This window comes from Cajanus cajan, chromosome 1, assembly GCF_000230855.2.
Source record: "Cajanus cajan strain Asha chromosome 1, NIPB_CcT2T_4, whole genome shotgun sequence".
NCBI classification, from domain to species: domain Eukaryota; kingdom Viridiplantae; phylum Streptophyta; class Magnoliopsida; order Fabales; family Fabaceae; genus Cajanus; species Cajanus cajan.
Window position 1 is genome coordinate 206,583 of NC_138517.1, and position 22,518 is coordinate 229,100.

General features: G+C 33.7%; 1 protein-coding gene across 5 annotated transcripts in view; it reads left to right on the forward strand.

Moving 5' to 3' along the window:
- LOC109803372 (uncharacterized) overlaps positions 1 to 22,518 on the forward strand; it is a 51,243-nt gene that overhangs the window by 6,303 nt on the left and 22,422 nt on the right. Inside the window, exons 1-10 of one of the 5 annotated variants that reach the window (XM_083071923.1) lie at positions 6,403 to 6,516; positions 6,674 to 6,877; positions 8,636 to 8,759; positions 8,858 to 8,920; positions 10,704 to 10,805; positions 10,893 to 11,058; positions 16,491 to 16,589; positions 17,222 to 17,371; positions 19,219 to 19,258; positions 19,458 to 19,515. In XM_083071923.1, the coding sequence (XP_082928049.1) occupies positions 10,763 to 10,805; positions 10,893 to 11,058; positions 16,491 to 16,589; positions 17,222 to 17,371; positions 19,219 to 19,258; positions 19,458 to 19,515 (556 nt within the window). In that variant the 5' untranslated portion in view covers positions 6,403 to 6,516; positions 6,674 to 6,877; positions 8,636 to 8,759; positions 8,858 to 8,920; positions 10,704 to 10,762. Of the gene's footprint in view, positions 1 to 6,392; positions 6,517 to 6,673; positions 6,878 to 8,635; positions 8,760 to 8,857; positions 8,921 to 10,703; positions 10,806 to 10,892; positions 11,059 to 15,307; positions 15,500 to 16,490; positions 16,590 to 17,221; positions 17,372 to 19,218; positions 19,259 to 19,457; positions 19,516 to 22,518 lie in introns of those variants that run through there. The other 4 variants (XM_083071919.1, XM_020364913.3, XM_083071925.1 and 1 more) reach the window with 4 other exon arrangements.

A 22,518-nucleotide genomic window follows, 5' to 3' on the forward strand; every position in this document is an offset into this window, starting at 1 on the left:
TAATGGGTGCACAAATGCACAAACAAAACATTAATGATCGAGATTATATTAACCTATGTCACAAAATGACTACATCATTCTTTTTTCTTTTATGCAATCATTATCCGTATTAAAATCAATATAAAAAACACCCGATCTTGAAAACAAGAAAATGCAAGTTCAAGAAAGAACTAAGACATAGACACTGGAATAAAAACAACAATAAATACAATTAAGGAGTCTAGTCTCATTGCACTCTAAATAGAACAAAACAAGAATCAAAGAAATTGAAACAAGAATCAAGCTCAATTCAAAATCAGAGAAGCAAAAGCAATCCACAATCGTCTTGGACTTGCAAAGACAAAAGAAAAGAAAAGAAGCGCAAGATACATAGGAGGCATTGGTGTGGAGAAATAAAGAAATTTCAAATTACAAAAGAGAGGGAGGCAAAAAAAAATACAAATTTGAAAAGAGGGGAGACAAGCACTTAGAGAGACGGACACAAATAAATTTATGTCTACTCTAATATATTTTAACTAATATTAATAATATACACAGAAAAAAAAATAACATTAATTATATTATATGTTGTAAAAAAAATATGTTATATTATAAGATTTTTATAATAAATTTGTTAAAAAGTTATATTCAAATATAATTTTTTTATTGATAAATGTTAGTAATTAGTGAATGTAATTTTTAAAAAAGTGTATAAGAAGGCAACATCAAAATTGGATATTAGTTTGTATAAAAGATAAGTTTTCATAATAAATGGTTAAAAGTAGAAACAAGTTATTTAACGAATTGATAAACTAATCAAGTGATTTAAAGTCAAAATTGTAAAGATTTTAGGGTCTATTATACTTGTGAGTGATTGATAAATTCTGAATCATAACTAGTTTGAGCTTGTTTGTAATCATGAGAGAAAACTTTGGTGAAGTTGAACCCCAACATCTTTCATTATTGTGTTAAAACTAGTTTTTGCATTCTAAGTATTCGTAAAAAGTCTAAAAAGACTTCTCATAACATTTATCTTGTTCAAGTACTTTAATTATTATAACCAATCAGAAAAGATTATTTCCAATAGCTTAGTTTAGTATAATTAGTGGTTTCTATCAAGTATTGCGTAAGTCCCTTGGGAAACGGTAAACATACTTATTATTAAACTACATGTATGATTTGGTACACTTGCCAAAGAAATGATAAATGACAAGGTTATTCTCGTGTTTGTGAATTGATGTCAAATGAGATGGTCTTTGTTCTTCGTTCCAAATGACAAAGGTACTAACAAAAAGGACTCCAAGTTAGACTAATTTACCAAATATTCTCCCTCTTTATGTTATATGTAACTTCCTTATTGTTAACTTTTATTGTTTATTTTTTATGATCCAGTAATTGTCCATATTGATGTACCGATAAACTACTTTCCTTTGAATTGTAAATATGAATATCGAGTTTATATGCCGACTTCATCGTATATGGTCAACATATTAACTTGGTGAAACCCTTAGCCAAGTTTGTATTCTTGACCAAGTTGGTACAAAAACTAATTCGAATTTGACATTGTCTCCAAGTTAGTATATGAATAATGTAATCGAGTTCTCATACTGACTTAATTAACTCAATTTATTAAAAATGATAAAATTAGAGATTTGTATATCAATTCAATTTACGTGTTAGAAATTAATAATTTTTGTCAATACGTGCATGTTTTACAAAATGCCTAGCACTACATATTCAATATAGTGAGACAATTCATATTTTATACAAAGATTTGTTAAATTAAGGAAAAGGTTGCCTAATTCTAACTAGTTCTACATGGACAAAGTAACAATTCAAGATGGTTCAGTTAAAGAAATGACTAAGTTATGTTAACCAAAAAATAGATGGACACAAAAACTAATTAATTAATTAAAAAAGTTATGATTAATTAATAGCATATGTTCATCTTCATGGGGATAGCCACCTTCGATGCACACAAATTAGTAGGTTCCAAATAAAGTCAAAGTGAAGAAGTAGGAAAAAAAAAGAGAGTGACAATCACACAACTCTATAAGTATTCCTTTCGGAGGTTATATTAATGAAGGAGTAATCTCTAATAATTACATCATTTTCAGTTTCTTTCAAGTCTTCAATTTGTGCAAGAGCTTCCTTGATATCTAGCCTTCTTTCCACATTTGCCACCAATGTTTTACTCAAAACATTGGAAAAAGAAAAGGTTTTTTAAAGTTCAATAATGGCCTTGATAACTAGAATTAGGTTCGAGGGTCGGTTACGTGTAGGGAAGGTATTAAGCACCCCTACAACGCCCTTAATCGGTACCCTATGACGAAGTTAACATTATAAACAATAATAATATAAATATTAAATCCCCTTTTATTGGTGACTATTTACATGTTTGAAATTTAAATTAAACAATTGACTCTAAAATATCTACATGATTGCTTTTATTATAACAATACTTATCAAAGATAAGAAATAAAAGAGAAAGAAGAAGATTGATTGAAATACCTCGTAGCAAGCTTTGTTAGATCTTCCAATATGGAAATTCTAGGTGCTTTGTGGCAACCTTTCACATTACACAAATGCCTCACAAATCTCAAGAAATACAATAGGAGGGAGAGAGAGAGAGAGAAATTTCGAGCTCTGAAGAGTCTAAGACGAAATTTTGTGGTCCTGATAACTGTGCCCCAACTATCTATTTATAGACGTCAAAAAGTTGCCAGAACGGCCCATTCCAGATTCGAAATGGCCCGTTTTGGATCTGTACATTACGTGTTAATTTTGCCTCCTGGAACAACCCGTTTTGAAACCAGAACGACATGTTCCAAAGTTGAGTTTAACACATAAATGCTTATGCTGGAACGGCCTGTTCCAAACTACGGTTTTAGTTTTTTTTTTTTTTTAATTGGAACAGTCCGTTCCAGTTTTGGAACGACCCGTTCCAAACTAGGGTTTTAGGCCTTTTTGTACCTTGGAACAGCCCGTTCCAGTTTTGGAATAGCCTATTCTAGGCTACTAAAACCAACTTATTTGGCTTTATGCTTTTTGATGTCATGTCCTGTTGTTTCCATGCTTCAGGAGCTTCTTTCCTTCGATAATGAAAGTCCATTTCCTTGTTTGTATGCCCCCGGACGAAATTGGGTGTCTACAGGTCTAAGCATAAAAATTACTACTCTCGAGAACCTGGGCAACTTGTCTCTTATGTTGATTTGCAACCCAATAGTCAAGTTTGTCATGAAGATAGATGAATAATCATAAATTTTTTGAGTACTTATCTAAATTCGCAAATGAGTATTTACAAATGAACTTCCTCCACCGTACCAATATTGTGGAGTTTGTCATGGAGGACCTTATAGAGGTTCAAAAACCCTGGGAGGAAGATAAGGCATGTCAAGAAGCTAATGACGATGAAGCCTACTTCTTCTCCATATATGGTTTTTCAAGTCATTGAATGTCTGACTATCTTTTGACCCATTCACCATTGGGGTGTTGTCATTTCTCAATGTCACCCCAACATAGTTTCATCCCAATAGTTAGGTTCTTTTGTAAGCATTCCAAATTGTCTGTAAGACATTACACATAGAGTCCACTCCAGTAATGTTTTTACATTTTTTACAAAACAAGGTCAGACATTATGTTGGGGTGGCTCTCTTTTGTCTGTCGTGCTCAATAGGTGTTGTTCAAGTCATACACCGCATCCTTCAAGAACTTCAACGATAGATTCTTCAAGGTTTTACCATTTTCAAAGGGTGCATCATTCTTCATGGACCCAATTTCCAAGAAAGAGGAGCATTTGACTCCTAAATTTCCTTTCTATAGGATGAGAGAACCTTTAAAGCACAAAGATTGGAAGTCAGAGTTAATGAGTCCTCAAGAGTAAAAGAACTTTAAAATAATTAAACTTTTTCCTTTACCCCTAGAAATAATGAAGATTTTAAAGATCTCCATTTTGTCACATGATATATATATATATATATATATATATATATATATATATATATATATATATATATATTAGCTTATTCTTTACGTGATATTTTTTTAAATTTAATAGTTTTAAATTATCTTATATTTTGTATTTTTCAATATTTTTCTTTATAAAAGCAAATAACTTTATATTTAACACAAATTAATTTATAAATTAATAATTTAAGATTAACAAATAATAACATATATTTGTTAATAAATTTGTATTATCTTTCTTTATCAAAATAGCATTTAAGTAATTTTAATGTTTTTTCCCTAATATTGGTATCTTTTATTCTATTATTTGGCTAGAGACTATCTGTCTTGCGGTAGTGTGATAGTCGCTAATGTGAAGGATTTTTACACACAAAGGTGATTATTATTTTCTTTTTTACTTTAAAATTTATATTTTCAAGAAAAAATTATATAAATTTGGACATTTCCTTTCAAAGATGGCATAACTTGGTTGACAATCATGATGTTCATATTCTTGCCCTCAACAATTTCACCAAACAAAAAAAATACTTATTAAAACAATTTAACAGGATATGGTTAAAAGATAATTAATTTGTTTAAGTATCACATCTAATTGACCAATAGATAAACTATTTAAGTCAACTACAAATTGTCTAGAATAAACTATTAAATGTCACTTTAAACAAACATTAAAAGTAGAAATTGAACCACTAGTTGATATTTCCACAATTAAATAAAAACTCAACAAAGGCGTGGATAATTTAAATTTTTCAACACAAACATGTTATATAAAAGAATGAGACACACTAGAATCAAATAATATAGTTAAAGGAGATCTACTTACGAAGCACATGTCTTGGATCATGCCATTAGATTTTGAAGCTTCTACACCACTCAAAGTGAAGACTTTTCTCATAATCTTTATTCTATTGGTTTGATAACTTCTTCCTTCATTAGCAAACTCATTATTGGGGTTAGGAGAATTCACGTCAATATGTCACTTCCATTGACAATTGAATAAAGTATCCGCTTGGTCCTCGTATAAGAATACCTTTTGGCCTAGATGACCACACCTACCACACCTCAATGTAGTAGAAGGAGAAGAACCCACACTCCCACTACTTGTAGACTAACTACTAACAAGTTGTTAGCTCGTTTAATAGTTTTCAAATTGACTTGATAAAGGAACCATAGTTCTTCACATCTTTGACACAACTCACATTCTTAGAGTGTGTTTATCGTGTTTTGTCATCATCATAAATATTCCTTCACCTTTAACTACAACCATATGGAATTGAAGAAGCTTTTTAGAGTTAATATCTTGATTGGTCCAGGTCACAAACCATTCACAAATTTTACACATTTGTAATACTCATCATTTGTACCATTATAGCGAGGAAATTAACGCACCAACCCCTCAAACTCAACAACATAATCCATCACATTCTTATAATATGTTTTCTTGTTTTAGCTCAAGAAATTTTATCTCTCTTATTCTTGATATCTTACGGGAAATACTTTTCCAATAAAACTCCTTTGAAGTTATCCTCATATGATGACTTTGATATTGTGTTATAAAATATTACGAACTAATTAATTAAATTAGTTTATTACCATAATTCTTTCCAATTTGAATATATACCTTAATACATTTTTATTTTTGAATGCTTTTTAATTTGCTTATTGTTCTAAGATAATATATTTTATATGAGATTGTTTTTTCTTTTCCTTTTTATACAATCACATTTCATGCTTGAAGTTTTCCTTTTATTTTTTAAATCATAAAAATTTTTTAAAAGAAAAAATTCATTGATGACAACTAGAATAACTATTATCTAGTTATCGAAAATGGGTGATGTTTAAGATTTAGGATTTAAGATTTAAATTCTTAATAATATTGTTTTTCATCGATTAAGAAAAGGTCATGCACAATATTTTTTTAGGAATTTTTCAATTATTTTTTAAGAGAGCATATATATATATATATATATATATTTCAATCTCTCATATCTTTTAATTAATTAATTTTTATTTTAAATTTAATTTGATATTTTTAAAATAAAATTTTTATTACTATATATATATATATATCTTGTAAATCCAAAATATAATATAACTCAAATATTTAAAATACTTATTTATTATAAATTATAGCTTTATCAAATAATATTTATTTCATATTTAATATATTAATATATTGCACAAATAAAACACTAGTATATTAAAAATCACAATAATAAAAGAGTATAAACTAGCCAGTGCTGTTATTACCTCAATTTATCAATTAATGGAAATAATATATTTTGACTTTTGAGAAAGAAAAAGGCAGTGCAGAGGTGTGATAAGTAACTTTAATAGACACGGTTCAGCAGAGACATTGGTAAATTGGGCCTACCCGTTTGACTGCTCAAAATTATTCGCTGCACCCGGTTCAGTTCATGGACACGGTTTATAACTTTATATAGTAGTCGAACATTTATCTTCTTCGCAGTAAGCTTTGAGAGGTTGGGAAGGAGAATGGGTTTTCGCAAATTCAGCGCCAAACGTCAGTGTTTACTATGGGTGCTCCAACTCGCCGTCTCTACTCTTCTGGTAATATACTTGTTTTGTTCATTACTAATCTGAAGGTCTCCCACTTTGATCATTCTGTGAATTGATTTCATTAATTTCAGATTGCAACTTTTTTACGATCTTATTGTGTTTTCATTTTTATTCCGTAGTTTACGTGGTAAGTGATTTCAATGGGCAGGGGGTGGAACTGGTGATACAGTGGGGCATAGTGGGGGAGACTGGTGAGAATAGAGTTCCGCTCCGTAGGGTTTTGGCTAATGCATTTGAGATTTGAGTGTCTTAATTTTCATCTTACCTTTAGCTTCTGAGTAGTACGCAAGAAGGCAGATTCCATGGGTCTTTTACAAGGTCTAGAAACATGTGGTAGACATAATTCATTCAGGTAGATGGGCAAATTTTTTAGATCTTATAAACTTGGCATGTGTTTGTTTTCTCTCTTCCGGGTAAAGAAAAAAAATGATAGTAAGAATATGTTACTGTAATCTCCCCAAAACTCAGAGCCATATCTGGACAAACTTCTGAGTGGTACTCCTCCACTTCTACTATTCTCAGAATTAAACACCATCACATTCTCTCTTGCTTTCTTGTTTTCTTGGTTTCTTACTTTCTTTCTTTGCTTTCTTTATTTCTTTCTTGTTTTATTGCTTTCTTGTTTCTTTGCTGTCTTGTTTTATTGCTTTACTTTCTTACTTTATTGCTTTCTTATTTTTTGATAATACTCTCTGGGATTGATAACTATGATGTCTCAATTGCATTGCATAGAAAAGTTTACCTTCTCCTTCAGATCACCTTATTAAAGTAGCATATTAGTAATCCAAACCTCTTTCATCCTTAGAAGTGAACATCAACCAAAAAGACACAATTCCCTACCCAGAGACAGAGTTTAGATATATCTTCATCCTCTTTTTGCAACTTTTAAAACAAAACCAATAACCTTCACGTGCAAGCAATTTTAAATGCAATCAATTTAATATTGAGCATGTTTGGTTGGTCATAAGGAATCAAAATGGGTTGAAGAGAGGATAACTGGGCAGGGGTATTTTGTAAGGAGTTGAAGACAAAATGAGTGGGAGTAGGCTGTGTACTTTTATGACAGAGAAACAAGTTGAGAACAAAAGTACTGAGGGTTCTGTTTCAAAGAGATAACAGTAGGAAGAAAACGGGGGGGGGGGGGGGGAAGTTGGGTCAACATTCTGGAGGAGCTGGCAGCAAAGTCCTGCTGCCCAAGAGCAGATTACTGTGCCAACATGTGAGCAAAAAGAGGGAGAAGTGGTGCAAGCATAAAACATTGGTGCTTGGTTGTCGGTAGGTGGGTGTTCGGTGGCTTCTGCTTTGGAGGATAGGGATGCTGGCAGGATGGAGGCCACCTGGTGGCACCAGCAGCTTTTAGGGTCACCATTTAAGGTCTCCATCTGTTGCAATTTTTATGCAACAATAGAACGGGAAACCCTACAGAAAGGTTTATCTCTGGCAGAAAGAAAACTAAGAATAAAAAATACCATATATGAGGAAAATATAAATATACATAACACTATCACTACACTGTAACAATATTGAAATTTACTTGTTAATAGGTTATTAAGCCTTACATATCCATTTTTTTAATATTCTATGTGTACATGTCATTTTCATAGTCTTTGTCAACAAGGCATGGACCAGAGTGATATTGGCACCAAAATTGGGAAATGAAGAATATATACTATATAAATAAACCAAAAAATTTAACTGTTAATAAAGTTACTTAACCTTTAAATTAATCACTTAAGTAACAAGTATAAAATTCAGATACATAAAGTTGTAAAATAATCATGATCATGTATGATATTGGCTGCTCTACAATATGTTTGCAACTTTGCATCCTTTTAATGGGTGCTGACTGATGTCTAACAATTAAAAATAACATTTTTTAATAATGATACTTTTTTTATTGGTGTTATTAACATGGAAAATATTTATGCATTTATATTCTCTTGGTGCTTATATTTAAATTTGTTTTTCCCTTCTGCATGTTGACTCTTCATCTTCATTTCGTTGTACTTGTTAGTGCTTGTTACCTCTTGTCATGCCATCCCTTTGATAAGTTTGTTATTTCTGTAAATAAGGGCATTCATTACTCTGCTGCTTATTGTGATTTTTACAGTTCTTAGCAGTTAGTTCACTTGGATCACCTATTGAAACTCGCAAAAGTGGTAGATCATCTGTATTCTCACTATTTAACCTCAAAGAAAAGAGTCGATTTTGGAGTGAGGATGTTATACACAATGGTATGTCTACACCTTGTTCATTGAATGAAAACATCATTTTTACTCTTCAGTAAGAGTTTATTTTGATTCTCTTATTAGTTAATTTGTTGATTTTTCAGATTTTGATGATTTAAAGTTTTCAAGCCATGGCAAACTAAGTGCATTCAATTATACCAATGCAGGTATACATGTACTCTTCAAAAGTCTTCAAAATTAACTTTGTTTCTTTGAACTATTTTTGTTTGATATTTTTCTATCTGATAAATAATTATTTTATCCGAAATAAGTTGTTATTTCTATTGCTATAGATTAACTTGGATTGTCAAAGTCATAGGTTCCATGCTTCTAGTTGTTTTATTGGCTTCTTATATAGGTTCCTATTTCTAACACCCCTCAAGTTGGAGACTAAATGTTTTCCATTCCGAACTTGCATATAGTTCTTTCAAAATCTGGACTGCACAATTCTTTGTAAAGAATATCTACAAGTTGACCTTGTGAAAGTACATATGGAGTACAAATATAATGACAATCGAGTTTTTTTCTTGATAATATGCCTATCCACTTCAATGTGTTTTGTTTAATAATGTTGAACAGGATTATGAGCTATGCTAATTGCTGATTTATTACTACAGTAGAGCTTTATAGGTTCATCTCATTCAATCTTCAAGTCTTCTAAAGATAACTTTGAGGGTGAGCCATTGTGCTAAGCTTGTCACAAAACCTTTGATGTTTGAAATCTACATTGTAATTCAATAAGGAAGTACTGAATCTTGATCTGGCCACCATAGGTGATAAGATTAGGACAAAGATATATACAGGAACTGAAGGTTGATGTTTTTTCATCAACATATGATGCCCAGCAACATCACTAAAGCTAATTAAAGTGAGGGGAGACTAAGGAGCAATAAGTTGAAAAAATAGGCCATGATGAAGAGTGCCCTTGAGATACCAAAGGATTTATTTGACAACTTTCCAATGACTGTTATATTTTTTCATTAGAATTATTAAATGACTATATTCTTTCATTGTGTTTAATTGGGAAGAAATGGGAGTGGGAATGACTATTATATTTTTTCATTAGAATTATTAAATGACTATATTCTTTCAATGTGTTTAATTGTGAAGAAATGGGAGTGGGAAAATGTGCAATATGATAAATGACTTATATTCTTTCATAAGGATTGTCGAGAGGTGGATAAATCTGTAATTCCTACCATTTTTTCTTTCTCACCTATTTCTCTCCTTAGCAATATATTTTTTGTGGCTCCACATTTTTTTTTCCTATCCATTTTCTCTCCTTAACCATAGATGGAAAATATAGTTTACCTTCATACTTTACTATGCCCACTTTCTTTCCATCCATTTTTGCCTCAACTAGACAAAACCTTTAAATCATTGTTTGTCTATTCAGAGAATTGTCAGTTATTATCCATAATTGGTATTGTTTTATGATATTGACAACTATAGAGAAGTAGATATTTTGCCCCTTTTTAAAGTATAGAATTTTGCTCTTTGTTGGCCTTATCTTTAGTTGATGTGCAACTTGGATCTTTTTCAATACACCTATCATGCCCAACATTATTGGACTTGGTGTGTGGATAAATGGTGAGCGACTCTTTTTAGTTATCTAGGATATGAGGGACTTGGGTTATTCCCAATACACCTTCGTGTGCGCAACACTATTGGGCTCGTTGCGTGTAGAAACAGTGATTGGTCATTTTTAGCAGTCAAATCTAGGATAGCTCTAATATCATCTTAAAATGTGGTTTTGGACCTAATTCAACCTACAAAATCGGTTTTTAAGGTGAGGGTTGTCCCTCTCTTATTAGAGTAAAATTCTATACTTTGATACCCCTTGACAAAAACTTTAGTTGTACTTGAGAGCATTGATTGGCTAAAGTTTCTGTAGTTTATTTTGAAAACGGAGCACCTACTGTTTTATGTAAAAAAATTGTTGTATTTCAGGTAACATTGCTAACTATCTAAAGCTTCAGGAAGTTGATTCCATCCACCTTCCCATTCCTATGAATTTTATATTTATAGGATTTGAAGGGAAGGGCAGCCATGGTAATAGTTGAAGACTAACTTATCTTTTCTTTAGTTATTTCATTTTATTGGTATTGTGCATTCTATAGTGCTTTTTGTATCTTTCAGAATTCAAGCTTCTTCCAGAAGAAATTGAGCGTTGGTTTACCAAAATTGATCACATCTTTGAACACACTCGGATTCGACATGAAGAAGTTCTTATTCCATTTTACAAAACCCGTATGGATAAAATGCGATGGCACCACCTTCCTGTTGTCAGTCACATAAATTACAAGTAATACTTTCTATACTAACTCCCCCAAAAAATACAAAAAAAATTAAAAGACTCTTAACTCTGTTTTTAGATACTCTTTTGTTTTCTTTTCACCTGGCCTTGAATTTAAAGACCAGCGCTTGGCATCATTTTGTGTTTACAATAAATTTTACTCTTTACATTTCTGAAATGGATATCACTTTCAAGTTTCACTGCATTAGAGACTTTAACGGTTAAAGAAGTTTGTGGAAGAACTGTTAAGACTCAAGAATTTAAACACACAAAATGCTGAATTACATTAGTAATTTAATCTGGTTTATAGGTCAGATTCAAATACACAATCAGAAACACAAGGTCTCCTCCTAACAAGGAGCCTCCTCCTTCTACTGAAAGTCTGAAACTGATAAACAACTTATTAAATAATAGCTGTCACATGTAGAAAATAACTGCCTAATTATCTATGAAGCATGGACTCTAACACGGACACGGGGACACTGATATATATATATATATGTTAAATTGAGAATCAAAGTATGTTATAGGCTTCATTTCACAATAAAGAAACATTGTCTTTTTTCTAAATAAATCCAAAGCAAAATGAATCATGTCTATGAAAATAACTTGCTAACTCCTATGATAATGAGCCTCACAAAAAAAATACCAAGAGGCATTTTTTTACAATATTACCACTTTGTCTAAAAATAGATCTAAGTATTTAACGCCTTTCATCTCCTTCTTGATCATCATCGAAAAACATAACCTCTAGCTCCGGTTTATCTAGTGACAAATTAGCAACTTCAAGAATTCCAAACTCATCAAGTAAATCAAACTCATCTCCCGCTATATCCCACAATTTAGTTTCCTCTTGATGATATTGTGGAGAATTCCTTGAAAGAAGGCAGAGATTGCTATGAACAAATTCAAAATCTTCTGCCCTATGTGGTGCCATCTTATTTCTCTTCATGGAATGGATAAAAGAGTATGTGCTCCAATTTCTCTCACAACATGTAGATGAACATGGTTGTCCAAGTAGTTTAAGGGCAACCTTTTGAAGTATTGGAGCATGAGCACCATGAACAAGCCACCCAGGTTTTGCATCCTTCTTACCCTTATTATTTGGAGAGTCAATATCATCAAAGCCCTCTCTTCCATCCGTGAAGTTGGCAAATTCTACATTCACTTGTCTCCTTACTCCCGCATCAACAAAATACCTTTTAAAGCATTTCATCCTTTCCCGAGTAAGTTCCAAATCATGGTGTGGCCTAACTCTATTGGAATCTTCACTTTGCCATTCATGACTATAATATCTACAATATAAAAAAATATCATTATAAATTTAAATAACAAATATAAATATATTTAAGAATTTAGGAATTAAAAATTATATTTAGGGATATAACTTATTACCTTAGTATCAAGGTTATCGATGGCGGATAACGGTCTATGGCGGTGAGGCCAAAAATCCTTTATAACTCTATGGCGGATGCCATGGCGGCCTATGACGGGCGTCATGGCGGACAAAAAAAAATTAATAATAAAAATATTTATATATATTATATACAAAGAAAATAGCAAAACAATAAATAACAAGTAACAAAACTAAATTAAAAGCAACATAATATCAACTTAAATACTTAAATATCATAACAACAATACCATAATTCATTAAGTCTCATAACATAATTGATTAAAACACAACAAAAAACATAGAAAAACAAGAGTACAAGAAGCATTTTGCTAATCTAATCATCCTTCTCATCATCATCATTCTCCTCCTCTTCCTCAATATAATCATTCTCTTCATAAAATAGGAACAATAATAAAATAGGAACTCAATATTATTTTAGAATTTATAAAAAAAATAGAAATTTAAATTGACCCAATTAGTAGAAGAATTAAGATTAAAAAAATTCTTGTTGCAGATGCAGCAACCAACTCATTAAAAATGAAGAAAGGATTCAAAGGAGTAGGAAAAAAATAAAGGAAAAAGGAGGATTAAAACTGGAGAAAAAAAAAACTGTTAGGTTTTAACTCGCCGGAGTTGTTCACCGGAGTGCAAGACCACCACGATTCAGGTCGCCGGCCAAAAACGTGACCAAGGGGTGGTGGGCGACAGTGAACGACAGTGATCAAAGATGGTTTCGAATTTCATAGGTCCTATTCATGCCCGCGTTGTGGTTCAGGTCGTCGAAGCCGTGGACCACCGCGGTTCAGGTCGTCGGTCAGAGAGATGACCGGCGAGTGGTGGGCGACGGCAGAGGAACGTCATCGGAGACTGGTTGAAGGTAGATGAGCTGCGTTTGGGTGGGTGGCTGTCGTGGCTTCTCATTCTTCAACCCTAAAACCATTAGGGCATACTTGTTGGGCCTAGTTTGAAGCCCAAAACTGGCCCCAGACCCGTTACGTCCGCTATCACCTTTATAGCGTTATGGGTCAAAACGGAAATGGCGGCCGCCATGCCGAAAATGGCGGACGGCGCCACAAAACGCCATTTTGCGGATGGCGAATGGCGGCGAGGCCCAAAACCGCCCCGCCATACCGTTATAGCGGCGTTATAACGGTTTTTTGATAACCTTGCTTAGTATGCTAAGCAATGAAGAGGTGTGCTACTCTTAGTCCAACGATCAATTAATATAGTGTGCACTACATTATAAAAGGTTGATTCTTCACTCTCCACCTTTTTTTCATCGCGATATATGACCTTCCTTACCTCTTCAATCATTGTCAAAGCAAGTATGTAATCAACCTTATCCCACCAACATCATCCAACAATGTCTCCTTCACAAATGTAGCCTTTCCAACATCATCCTCCTTGTAAGAAGACCATTGATCACTAATAACCATCTCTTGAAGTCCTTGCTTCAATTGTCTAAACCTCTTGAGCATCAATATAATGGAAGCAAATCGTGTTGTAGCAATGGAATGCAACTTCAATGAATTGAAAATTGATAGTCTCATAGAGTGGCACATGATAAAGTTTTTTTATAAATAAGGCATCATCCGCAACTTTTGTGATCCAACGACATTCTTCATATACAACATTATTTATTTCTGTATTCTTGGCTGCACAAATATTCTTCAAAGCAATATTAAGGGTGTGCACAACACAAGGAGCCCAATAGATGGAAGGAAAATCAGACTCAATGAGTAAACCTAGAGCCTTGCAATTTGATGCATTATCAGTCACAATTTGTACCACATTTAAGGGGCCAACCTCCGTAATTATATCCCTCGGGTGCTTGGCAATAAAATCTCTATCCTTCACCTCATTAGAGCAATCTATAGCCTTTAGAAATATTGGTCCACTCTCTGACACAGCCATGAAATTGATAAGGGGTCTTCTTTGGGGATCACTCCACCCATCACTAACAATGGTCACACCTTTTTGACTCCATAATGTTTTATTGGCTCTAAAAGGTTCTCCACATGTTTTCTCTCATTAAAAAGCAAGCTTGTTCTTAACTTATTGTAACCTGGAGGTTGGTATCCACCTATACTATTGTTGGCTACATAAGAAAATGCCCTCCTAAAATAAGGATTTCTTGCTAAATGGAAAGGTAGCCCTGCAGAGTAAAACATCCTAGCAATTTCGAAGTCTAATGTCTCTCTAGCTTGCATGTTAAAGGCATTTTCTAGAGTAGTAGATGTCTTTCTCTTTTTTGGGTCTACACCAATATTGGTTTCCTCCACCGGAGGCAAAGAAACGAATTTTGCCTTTGACTTGTCTATCCTTAATCCAACTTCATTATCCATCTTTGTAAACTCAACAAGTCTTTGGGGTGTTACCCTTTTACAACCTCTAACACCTTTTCCTATGATCTTCAACAAATGTGTTCTTATTTTAGTGTAAGACCCATTAAAAGACAAGTCACATAGCTTGCATTGAATTTCAAAGTTTCCTTCACCACCTACATTTTTTATCTTTGTCACATAATTCCAAAGAGGTTTGGTGTCGTCATTTTGTTCTTGTGTTTGATTTCTGTTTGCTTTATTTTTGTGTTCTGCTCTTTTTTATGCGTTATGTTACTTATTTATCTTTGTGTTTTGTTCTTACATTCTATTTCTTTGTGTTTCGTTCTTACATTCTATTTCTTTAGTTTCTTGCTCTGTTTTCTCGACAAAAGAAGAAATCAAAGCAAACAGAATGCAGAAAAGGAACGAAACGCAAAAACAAAATGCATAAATAAAACAGAATGCAGCAAAAGAACATTAATGAAATGCAGAAAAAAGAACTGAATGACAAATTGTAGAAATAGAACGCAGAAAATATTTTTTTTACCTTGAGAAGAGAAGTTAGACAGCCAGACGGAGGACACAAGGACATGCGTGAGAAGCTAGACAGCCGGGCGGAGGATGGAAGGACGCAGAAACAAAACGTCAATAGTCATGGTCTCTTGCTTGCGGTCGTAGTTGCAGACTTAGGAGTTGTCTTGTGAAGAAGATGGAACAGAAACGAAAAGCTGTGCGTGAGAAGGAGAAGTTTCTAAACCTATATTTTATTTGAAGTTTGAAAAAAGTTTGATTTGTAAATAATATTTTAATATTTTATTCTAAATGCGTCCAAAAATCTGGATTGAGTGAGCCGCGTCCATCTTTTCATAGCGCTGTGTACAGCTGTGTTTCAGCCGCATCAAATGTCAATTTTTTGTTTGTTTGTGTGACATGTTTTTTTCCTTTGGACACGTGTCAGAGATGCATTGGAGCAGAGTTCGTGTCCCTAACGTTTTGGACACGTGGACACTCCCAACTTGGGCAGTGTCCGTGCTTCAGAGCTAATAATACAAACAATGACTGCACTCTACTGAAACTAAACAATAACCTCAACATACAAAATTAAAGCTGTCTCTTGTTTAAAACTTCAGTGGCCTATCAGAATTTGCCTATCAGTAACAGACTGATTTGACATCAAATTTGGAGGATTTACTTCATAAAATCCTTGAGATGAATGTAGGGAAGGAAAGGAACATTGGCTTGACAGAATTTTGAAAGCTGAAGCTTGTGCAAGCTTCTTTCTCAGAAGAGAACTAGCAGAGCCTCCAATGGTTTCATTTGTTGTCTCTTGGCCATGATACATCAGTTTAAAACTAAACCTTTTCATCTGATCAGTTTTATTGTACTTTTATCTTTCACTTAATTTAGTAGTTTATTATTTTAGAATAAAAGAATATATTTGGAGAATGAAGAGAAATGTGTGGAAGGAGGACGAAAAATTCTTCTAAATCAACTCAAACAAACAAAAGCTGAATATTGGCTCTGATGTTTTTACCCAACCCCTATTAAATAACACTTCTATGTCATTTTCTTTGCACCATCTTGTTTGGAGGCATTGGATGTGGGAACTCCATAGTAAATATAATATATTTTTTTTTCCTTATTGATTCTGGAATTTCAGTTTTGGTGAGAAACAAAATCGTACTATCTTTTGTTGGTCTGACAGTGGACTTTCTGTGCAGCTTTTCTGTTCATGCTATTGAAATGGGGGAGAAGGTTACTTCCATAATTGAGCATGCCATAAATGTGTTTGGCCACAAGGATGATCCGGTTGGCAGCTGGTAAATTATATTTAATTATTTATTCAATTAGATTACGCATTAGTAGAACCATTATGAGTTCTTTTCAAATATTTGTGCTCATATTCAAATCCCATTCTCCGTTTTTTCTTCTTTTCTTTTCCCTATATGATGGGTAAATTATCTATGATATTTACAAGAGTCTTTCAAGCTTGTAAAGAGGTTTTCTTTCTAATGGTTCTATTTTTCCCCTCTACATGTTTAATTATGGAATTGCCCATATTATTTTGATTTTCTTTTCTCCTTAAACAGAGAAACTATGCTAAACATGGATTTTTTAATGAAGAAAACTTTGAAAAAATGGACTTTTAAAAAGCTAGTTTTAAGAGCAAAAGCCATCTACTTCTCCTTTTTCTTCTTTATTTCAAATCTCAAGATCCAAAAACACACTACCTAAAAACAATTAACTTTAAAGTGGATTTCAAGCTAAAATAACTGTAGAATTACGAAATAACTTTAAATTTGAAGTTTATTTATTTAACTTCAAAGTAGCTTTAAAGCTTAATTTGAGGCTCTAAAAAAGTCGAGCCACTACCTTAGGAACATAACATGTCTTGTTCTGCTTTGTCTTTTGAATTTCTCTCTATCTTATTCTTCCAAATTCTTCTTTGTAGGGACAACAACGTTGGTGGTTGGCAAGTAGATGTGGACTTGATAGATGGTCTTTTGTCCAGCCTTGTTGAATACCTTCAACTTGAAAATGCATATAATATTTTTATTTTAAATCCCAAGCATGATGAGAGGAAACCTAAATATGGGTATAGGTGAGTAATTTTGTAAAATGTTGTCATTTATTATAAGTTCAAAGAATGTCTGCTCTTATAGAATCGTGGATATGTATACAGTTCAAACTGATGAGTTTGAGTATATTCTTGTAGCCCTAAATTGAAGGTCCAAAGTACTTGTGTCTTTACTATGTTACGGAGGGAAGTCAGTTATGGAGAGAGAAAATGAATTTGATCTGATTAAAGGGAATGTTTCTCTATATGGACTTAACATTTTTGGGTTATAGTTTGCAGTTTAGCTTGGGTATAGGATACCATTCCTTAGCTAGGGAGCTATTGCTCTTTACTATATTTCCTATATTCAATTTCATTTAATGCAAACTAAATATATTTTTGTTTCCATCAATTTGGTGCTTTCGTTCAAAGGCTTTGGGAGATTATGGTTAGTGCATGCATACTAGAATGACATTGCAAATATGTGTAGGTGAGGTCACATAACTCAATGTTGAAGGAACATATGGCTCAATTCATTGATCATTCAACTAAGTTGAGTTCCTTGATGACTAAAAGTAGGGTCTTCACCAGGTCCAGTGAGGCAATGCATATCAAGATGGTAGAAAAAATGCAATGCCAACAGTTTTCATTCAAATCACCATTGACTAGGTCAAGAACTAGGGGAAACCCCTGTCATAGAGCATGTTGAGTTGTCAACCTTCTACAATGATGATACCAGTATACACATTCCCTACCATAGAGCATTGTTAGTCTTATCTGTCCAGTTATTTTTGTTTGAGTTTGATTTGGACTTTATGATAGCAACTTATGCCAAAATCATTTCTTCATTTCACACATGCATTTATAAAACAACTTTTCTTGTTTTGTGCCAGAATAAAATATTATGTATAAATGTCACATGTGAAGGATGGTGTTTATTGTATTTGAACCTGTGATCTTTGTTTACTTGTTTGTGATAATTCTCTGCAACTTTTATTTTAATTTTTATTTGAAATGGAGGGGTTCAATTTTGACCCTAGTTTCTTTGGTTGGAGTCAAAATGTCAAATAATCAGACTTTCAGGGATATATCTTTGACTTCAAAGTTTAAACTTTCTTAAAGAGATAATTGTTCCTTGGCTTTTGTCATGTTTAAAACAGAGTTTCCATAAGGTGCTCTCCTTGGTATACATATATATGCAAGGAAATTGGAGAGCTACTTGTTTTAAGTGTACTTGTTTGTTTTTTGCTTTATTTAATTGTTTCTTTCTATATGGAGGGCATTTTATCCCCCATTTATCTTGCTTTTTAATAGGAAGAAGAAGGAAGAAGCTTCTCCACTATTTGTTCAATGCAGACAATAATAGGAAATATTTTTGTTTGTTGTTCTGTTCTCTTTCTGATCCTCCAGATTACTATTCTCTTTTAAATATTATTTTATTAGAATATAAGTGGAAGTTCATTATTAATAATATAAAAATGTTTGGGATATCATTGTAATTTTATAATTTTAATTGTGCCTGAAAATAGTTGTTTTGCCTTTTCCTCCTAATCTGAGACAATTTTATACATATTGAGTCATGTTTGTTTTATATTATAAACTATAAATTGTAATTGAAGTATAAATATGATAGAAACCTGATATCTTATTAGAAAGAATAAGAGATTTTCCTCCTAAATACGAGGCTTAACTTGCAGACTTTTTATTATCTGTGTGTCCCATTTGGCAAAGGTTCCAATTCTCTCACAAATGAGAAGATCAAAATAATCTAATATCCTAACTAACTAACTAACTAATGGGTATCTGTCAAAATGATATGTTTTGGCCATGCTATGCTTTTGTAACTGTGTATCAGTATATCTTGCTTCTCATTTATTTCCAAAATATTTCAGGAGAGGTTTATCTGAGCCCGAAATAAACTTGCTAAAGGAGGTATATAAAACTTCTTTTCTCCTTAAAACTAACACTATTATTGTGATTTGGCTGTTTCATTTTTGAAATGTGTCATACTGTGCTTGGCATTCTTCTGCAGAGTTTATGGGATAATTATTTGCAAAAACTGATTGCTAAATATTTCTCTCTGCTCTATCAATGCCTTCAGTGCCACCACTAACAGCCACATATCTTGCAGAACAAGAGTTTGCAAATGAAGCTTCTTCAAGCAGAAGGCATTCCTGAAAATATTCTCGGTATGAAAGAAATATACAGGTTCAGTCATACAATATCCTCATACTTGATTAAGGGTTAAAGAAAATGCTTGAGTGGGTTATTCCCTCACTCAGGAGACAATTGTATATGTATGTAAAAGTCATTAAAAGTTTGTATAGAGAAAGAAAAGGTGGTCAAATCCTAAAGTCTGAATAGAATAAAAAAACAGCTTTATAAAAGCTGAAGAAGAGATAATAAAACAACTTTTCTAACACTCCACCTCAAGCTGGAGCATATAGGTTGTATGCACCATGCTTGGAACATATGAACTGAATCCGAGGACCTCTCAAGGACTCTATTAGGACATGTACTAGTTGATCATTTGAATTGACAAATTTGGTGCTAATCTCCTTGGACAGTAGCTTTTCCTTAGAAAATGACGGTCAATCTCTATGTTTAAATCTCTCACGAAATACTTGGTTGAAGGCAATATGTAGAGTTGTTAAGAGCCCCCCTCAAGCTGGGAATAGATATTGGACATTCCCAGCTTGGAACACAGCTCTTTAAAACGAGAAGGAGATAGAGCTTTGGTATAAATGTCAGCCAGTTGAAAGGAGGATGACACAGGCAGCAGTTTGAGTAAAGCATTGGTCACTTTTTCTCGAACGAGATGACAATCTATTTCGATGTGTTTCGTTCGTTCATGAAACACCTGGTTGGATGCGATTTGGAGAGCAGATTGGTTGTCACAATAGAGGAGAGCAGGTCGAGTGAAGGAGATGCGAAAATCTTCTAAAAGATATGTGAGCCATTGAATTTCACAAGCGGTGGAAGCAAGAGCTCGATATTCTGCTTCTGATGAACTGCGTGACACGGTGGGTTGTTTCTTTGATCTCCATGAAATGAGTGAGTGTCCAATATAAATGGAAAAACCTGTGACAGAACGTCGAGTATCTATGCAACCCGCCCAGTCAGAATCACTGAAGGCTTTCAATTGAAGGGAGCTGTCTGCAGCAAGAAAAATGCCTTGTCCAGGTGCTTGTTTCAAATATCGAAGTATACGAAAAACAACTTGTTGATGAGAAGATGTGGGCTGAGAAACAAATTGACTAAGATGTTGGACAGCGTGAGCAATATCAGGCCGAGTGTTGGTGAGATAAATCAAGCGCCCAATTAACCTTCGATAGGAAGAGGGATCAGTCAAAGGGGTACCTGTATCAGCAGATAAACCAGCTTTATAATCCATTGGGGTGGATGATGGGCAACAAGCTAACATGCCAGTGTCAGAAAGAATGTCAAGTGTATATTTACGTTGACTCAGATGAATACCAGTGTTGTTTCTAGCAACCTCAAGACCAAGAAAATAGGTTAAATCTCCAAGATCTTTGATTCTAAAAGCTTGGTCAAGAAGAGTAGTGATGCGTTGTATTTCAATGAGGTTGTTCCCAGCAAGAACGATGTCATCAACATAAACTAGGAGAGCTGTACTAGTAGAATCTGTAAACTTCAAAAACAAAGAATGATCTGCAGAAGAGTGTGTATATCCATGTGTCAAAAGAAACGTTGAGAGGCGGGCATACCACTGACGGCTGGCTTGTTTGAGCCCGTACAAGGAACGATTTAGCTTGCAAACTTGTCCCGATTTAGTGGAGGGTAAACCAGGAGGAAGATGCATGTATACTTCCTCATTGAGATCACCATGCAAAAATGCATTATTGATGTCCAACTGTTTAAGAAACCAGTTATGAATTGCAGCCAATGAGAGAAGGCGAACTGTAGTTAACTTAGCAACCGGTGAAAACATGTCAATAAAGTCAAGGCCCTCAAGTTGTGTGTATCCTTTGGCTACTAAGTGGGCTTTGTATCGTTCAACTGATCCATCAGCATTGTGTTTTATCTTGTAAATCCATTTGCAACCAATTGCTGCTTTGTTGGGTGGTAAAGAGGTGATAGTCTAGGTATTATTGGCTTCTAGGGCAGTGATCTCATCTTTCATAGCTTTAATCCAACAGTCATGCTTAGAAGCTTCAGCAAAAGAGTTAGGCTCGATGGTAGTAGAAATAGATAAAATGAAATGACGAAAAGATGAAGATAAGTGAGCATAAGAAATGAAAGACTCTAAGGGATAGCGAATACCTGGAGAAGATGGTGATCCAGTTGATGTAAGTGTCACATGAAAATCTCGAAGATAGGAAGGTGGATGATGTGAACGAGTAGACCGACGAGGAGCAGGGGTTGAATGAGCAGATTCGGGTGAAGAAATAGAAGGAGGAGGCTGAGAAGTGGAAGGTGCAAGATTATGAAGATTGAAGTCAGAAATAATGTGGTCATTTGTGAAAGGTAGAGGGAGAGATGGAGTAAATGATGTAGGTTGAGCAATATGATCAACATAAGGAAAATGGTCTTCATAAAATATAACATTTCGAGAAACCTCAATGTTACGAGTGTGAAGATTGAAGGTGAGATAGCCTTTGGTGTGGGGTTTGAATCCAAGAAAAACACAAGGGTGAGCCCTGGGATCCAATTTCTTACGGTGGGCTTTAATAGTACTGACATAACAAAGACATCCAAAGACACGAAGAGTGGTAATGTCGTATGGTTTGCCATATAATTTTTCAAAAGGGGAAATATGTTGTAAGAAAGGCGTGGTAATGCAGTTGATGATGTATGTAGCATGCATGAGTGCAAAACACCAAAAAGAAGGGGGAAGAGCAGATTGAAAAAGGAGTGCACGGGTAACGTTTAAAAAGTGTTGATGTTTACGTTCAACAATTCCATTTTGCTCAGGAGTTTCAATGCATGTGGTTTGGTGAATAATTCCTTTGGATTCAAAATATTTATTCATGGAAAATTCAACCCCATTATCAGTTCTTATAACTTTGACTTGAGTTTCAAATTGGTTTTCAACGTAAGAAATGAAATTGGTTACATAATTACGCACCTCTGCTTTAGTTGTCATGAGAAAAACCCACGTAAATCGTGTATGATCATCAACTATGGTAAGAAAATAACGATGTCCATGCAAAGATATTTTTGAACAAGGT